We start from the raw sequence: 4,654 nt of genomic DNA on the forward strand, positions 1-4,654 counted from the left end.
CAACCAATAAAGGGGACTCAATTGATACTGAGGATACCGAAAGGATTGCTTGGAGATCTCTATGTACATGGCAACCAGGAGGCCCTTCAAATAACCCCCCGCACGGATAACTCGGCATCTCCAAGCAATACCGCTGCAGTGATGAGTTGGTGATTGCGTACATCACAGCATCCTACTGCAACATCATACTGGGTTGATCCCGGTACGGCTCTGTCGATCCCTCGTATTCCTGGCTGACGGGCTGGCGCCGGTGAGGCGCCTCTCCGCATTACGTGGGGATCGGGGGATTGAGGTCTCGTGCCGCATGGCCAGGCGCGACGGCGTCCCCTAACTCCGGCGTCGGCCCGTGACAGGATGTCAGTATCCATCTCGTCTTCAGCATTTATAACAAGCTCTTTAACCATCTCAAAACTTCAATAACTGCACTGGAATCAAAGAAGGTAGCCTGGACGCAGCTAATACTTGCTTTACTTAAAGCATCAAAAGCAAAGCTTTCACATTACTACAGCAGGACTGATAAGATTAATAACAATCTGTATGCAATTGGCACAATACTCTCCCTACAACAAAAGCTTCAGTTCTTCAAGGGGATAGACTGGCATGATCCTGACACTGACTGGTGTGCCACTTATCACAAAAGTATTGAGGATTACTTTGATGTTTACAAGCAAAAGCTTTCAGTCTCACAATCAATAACAAAGGCCCAATTGTCTGCAGCTGCTATATCAGAGCTAGAGATAGCATGCAAGCTGGAAGGGTCTCAGGATTTAGCTACTAGAGATCATGATAAGTTGAAGCAATACCTTGACAGTAGTAAGTAATATCCTTGCCTTTTATGCAATTATAATTAACACTGGATATAGGTACTGTGCGAACTCCAGCCCGTGTATTCTGGAAGGACCATCAGCATCAGTTTCCCGCACTTGCAAGCCTTGCACGGGATGTTCTCTCAATACCTGCAACTGGAGTGGGTGTAGAGCGGCTTTTTAACTTGGCGCGGGATATCTGTCACTACCGTCGGGGCTCTTTGAAGCCAAAAACAATCCAAGACCTGATGATGTTTATGTGTACATTGAAGTTTGAGATTGAAGAGGACTGACAGGCCTTGATGGACAAATACCTCTTACACAAAGAAAAATAAGCCAAGAAAGAGGAGAAGGACATAGACAGCAACTTTCTTGAGCTAATAAGTAATACTGAGGAGGGTAACAATGATAACGAGCCTGGAGTCGAGGACGAGCCCCAAGTCATGGGTAATGATGATATTATACTTGATCATATCCAACCATTGAGTGAGAAGGCCCGAGGGAAGAGGCGACTGAGTATGGCGTTGTTACCAGAAATTGAAGAGCAGGATACTAACCAGGAGGACGAAACCTGCTTGCCTCCCATACATAGCACACAGGTTTGGCATTCAGGGAGAGTCCGGAAGCGCTCAAGGCTTCTCAACGGATATGAATCCTATGATTAGTGGTTTCGATGTAGAGTAGAAGCAAGTAATAAGGCGCGTTATGATTAGATATTGCAATAGTATAAATATCAGTATAACTTCCCACACTCCTGCCCCTCCTCCTGGATAGTAAACTCTGCAAGCTGTTTGCCGCTCCTATGTCTGTAAATAGAATACCCGAAACATACAGCCAATATTGCATATTTTATGCAACCAGTCCAGTAATTCTGTTTGTCCTGTTTGTCGGCCCTCAAATTTTATTAGGGCGGCCCACTGAGGGCGGGCTCTCGCCCTTGCCCGACCTGCGGGCAGGAGCTGCCCGCCCTCCGCCCTCATTTTGCGGGTCGGACGGCCGCCCTCTGAGGGCCGCCCGCGGGCAAGGGCGAGGCCTAGTTGATACTCTGAACAAGGTAAGTCTCCCTTCCTCTCTTTAACTAGGAAATTACCAATATCTTACTCTATATCTAGATTTGGAATCTTGCTATCTTCCTAAATGCAAGCCCACAGCGCCATGAAGCCTTTTTAGGCCTTCAGACTGAAGTGTCACGGGCGTAGGTAGTATTGTTTTCAACTAGCTGTCCTGTATAAACGAGTATCACAAGCTTAGAGAAACAAATAAAAGACAGAAACATGAACCATCTCTCCTCCCTTTTATCAACTTTTCAGGACATACGTCAACACTTTTGACTTTTCCGTACCTTGGTTCAGACAGATGTAACCTTGTTTAGACCTTTGGTTGAGGGCATTGCCGATAACCAAGACCCAGGCCATAGCCTGTGACATGAAGAGCCTCATCTACTCCCTATTCAGGATGTCCGCACAGGATGGAATTCTACCTTTTTAATGCTTGGTCGTGCAAAGTGACTACAGGAGACCTTCAAATACTACTGTATAATACATGGATACCCCCAATTCCAACTTGACAAAGAGGAGTGGCGCCAGGTTGACTATCTACTTTGCATTACCCAGCTGTTCTTTAAATTTACTACTGCTCTCTCAAAGTCAAAGGATATTACTATTTATCTCATCTTTAGTATCTATAATAAGCTCTTTAGTTACCTTGAGGCCTCTGAAGAGCAGCTTTACCAGAAGAGCACTCCCTGGAAGAAAACAATGCTTCAAGCACTCCAAGTATCAAGGGTAAAAGCTTTCAGAGTACTATAAGATGACTGACTATGAGTGCTATAGTGATATTTATATAATTGCAACAATCCTAGCACCTTCAAAGAAGCTTTGCTTCTTTAAAACAAAGGATTGGCAAGGTGATATTGACTACGCTAGACAATACCATGGTCAATTAGAAGAGGAATTCTGGTGTTATAAGAGACAGCTTTCAGATAATAATAGCTCTCTATTACCTGGGGCTTCAGCTGGTCTACTTAATACTGTAGATGAGATTAAGATGCTTTGTGACTCTCAGAATATTCTCCAGCCGGAGGAGCCCCAAGGGAATAATAATGACGAACTTGATCACTATCTTGCTAAAGGTAAGCCCCTGCCTCTCTATAAAGAAAGTTCAAGTATTAAAACTAATAAACCAGGACTAATATCTCAACATCCTTGTTTATTCTGGAAAGAGTACCAAAAAGAGTTTCCAGTTCTTGCAGTTCTTGCACAGGATATCTTGTCTATTCCTGCCAGTAGTGCTGGCATGGAGTGTCTGTTTAATTGCGCGCATAATATCTGTCATTATCAATATGGGCAGTTAAAGCCAGAGACAGTCAAAGCTCTAATACTTTATATATATGCAACAAAATTTGAGGTTGAGCAAAGAGAGATTAATTTTATAAAAGAGCTTATTCTAGTTGGGGAGGCAGCTATTCTTGACCAGGAGAGAGGCTTAATACCTACTCTTCCTTCTCTGGATCCTATCAGTAATAGTAAGGAGGCTGAAGATAATAATATAGTGCTTGAGATCCCCTCTCAGCTACTACAGTCTCAGGGTCAGAGTAAAAATACTTGACCTAAGAGATCTCGGAGCAGAAGCACCCAGTCCCAGGAGAATGAAGATATGTCTGAACCAGCTGATCTAGAGAATATATAATAATATTGTCAAGTATGGAAGAAGACCAGGATATCAGAAGGATTTGAAATTGGAACCCTATGAGTATATAATAGATCAAAGAAGCACAATACTATTTCCTTAAAAAAAATAGATTTTTAGTAAGATACTCTATACAGGCTAGATACTAGAAAAATACCAAAAAGACTGCATAAAAAATCATCTGACCAAAAGGTCATGAGGCTTAGCCTGTTTGCTATGTTTACCTAACCATTGGTTAACCAAAACCACATTGCGGTCTTAAGCAGAAGACCGCAACCAAACCGCAAAATTTTGCGGTCTTGGATTAAAGACCAAACCGCACCGCAAAAATTTGCGGTCTAATTTAAAGACCAAAACCATTTGGTTTTGGATATGGTTGCGGTTAACCATGGTCTTTGCGGTTAGTGCCGCAGTCTATTTATGGCCATCACAGGCTATTTTATTGATGTGAACTGGGTATACCAAGAGGTTCTACCGTATTCTCAACTCGTACGCACTCAACTCCACAAGATATAGAGCCGTTGCTGTATATCTTGGCCCTGCTTTCTCTCGTGAGCTTCACCAAGGACCGTGACTAGTCTTCATACTTGTTGGACGAGGCTAAGAGATAGGGAGAGGTAAGTCAATCGAGGCAACGAAGCTTACTATAGAGCAACCAGGGTTAGGAAGGGGACCTGAGGAGGCAGACATTTCCATAACAGTACCTTATTTATCTTGACCTACTACTAACTCCCCTGAAGATACTACTAATATGGAGCCCCTTCAATTCTAGAGAGATAATGAATACTGATTCCCAGCTATTGCAGCCCTTGCGCGGGATATTCTCTCTATTCCAGCAACAGGTGCTGGGGTTGAACGTCTTTTTAATACTGCGCGAGATATCTGCCATTACCGCCGTGATCGGATAAAGTCTGACACAATTGAGGAGATTATGATGTTTCTTTGTACATCTAGATTTGATCTTGAAGAACAAGAGGCAGAGATTCTCAAAGAATTCTTTTCTATTTATGAGATTGAGGCAGGAAAGGAAGAGCAAGACAAGAAATTAGAGGATATCAAGATAGAGCCGATTAGTGATACAGAGGAACCAGATAGCGAGGCAGCTATAGTTGTACAGGATCATGCCGAGCCTGAATTACCAGACAATATCACGCAGGCAC

General features: G+C 43.3%; 1 protein-coding gene across 1 annotated transcript; it reads left to right on the forward strand.

The window, feature by feature from the left end:
* Window positions 1-1,608: 1,608 nt before the first annotated feature.
* BDW70DRAFT_165285 (uncharacterized protein) lies at window positions 1,609-2,005 on the forward strand (the record flags this gene model as incomplete). The annotated part of the gene is made up of 2 exons (XM_073741707.1): window positions 1,609-1,860; window positions 1,919-2,005. 2 exons carry the CDS (start codon window positions 1,609-1,611, stop codon window positions 2,003-2,005), a joined length of 339 nt encoding a protein of 112 aa, XP_073590441.1.
* Window positions 2,006-4,654: the final 2,649 nt, after the last annotated feature.

This window comes from Aspergillus foveolatus, assembly GCF_047715535.1.
Source record: "Aspergillus foveolatus strain CBS 279.81 unplaced genomic scaffold BDW70scaffold_289, whole genome shotgun sequence".
Taxonomy (NCBI): domain Eukaryota; kingdom Fungi; phylum Ascomycota; class Eurotiomycetes; order Eurotiales; family Aspergillaceae; genus Aspergillus; species Aspergillus foveolatus.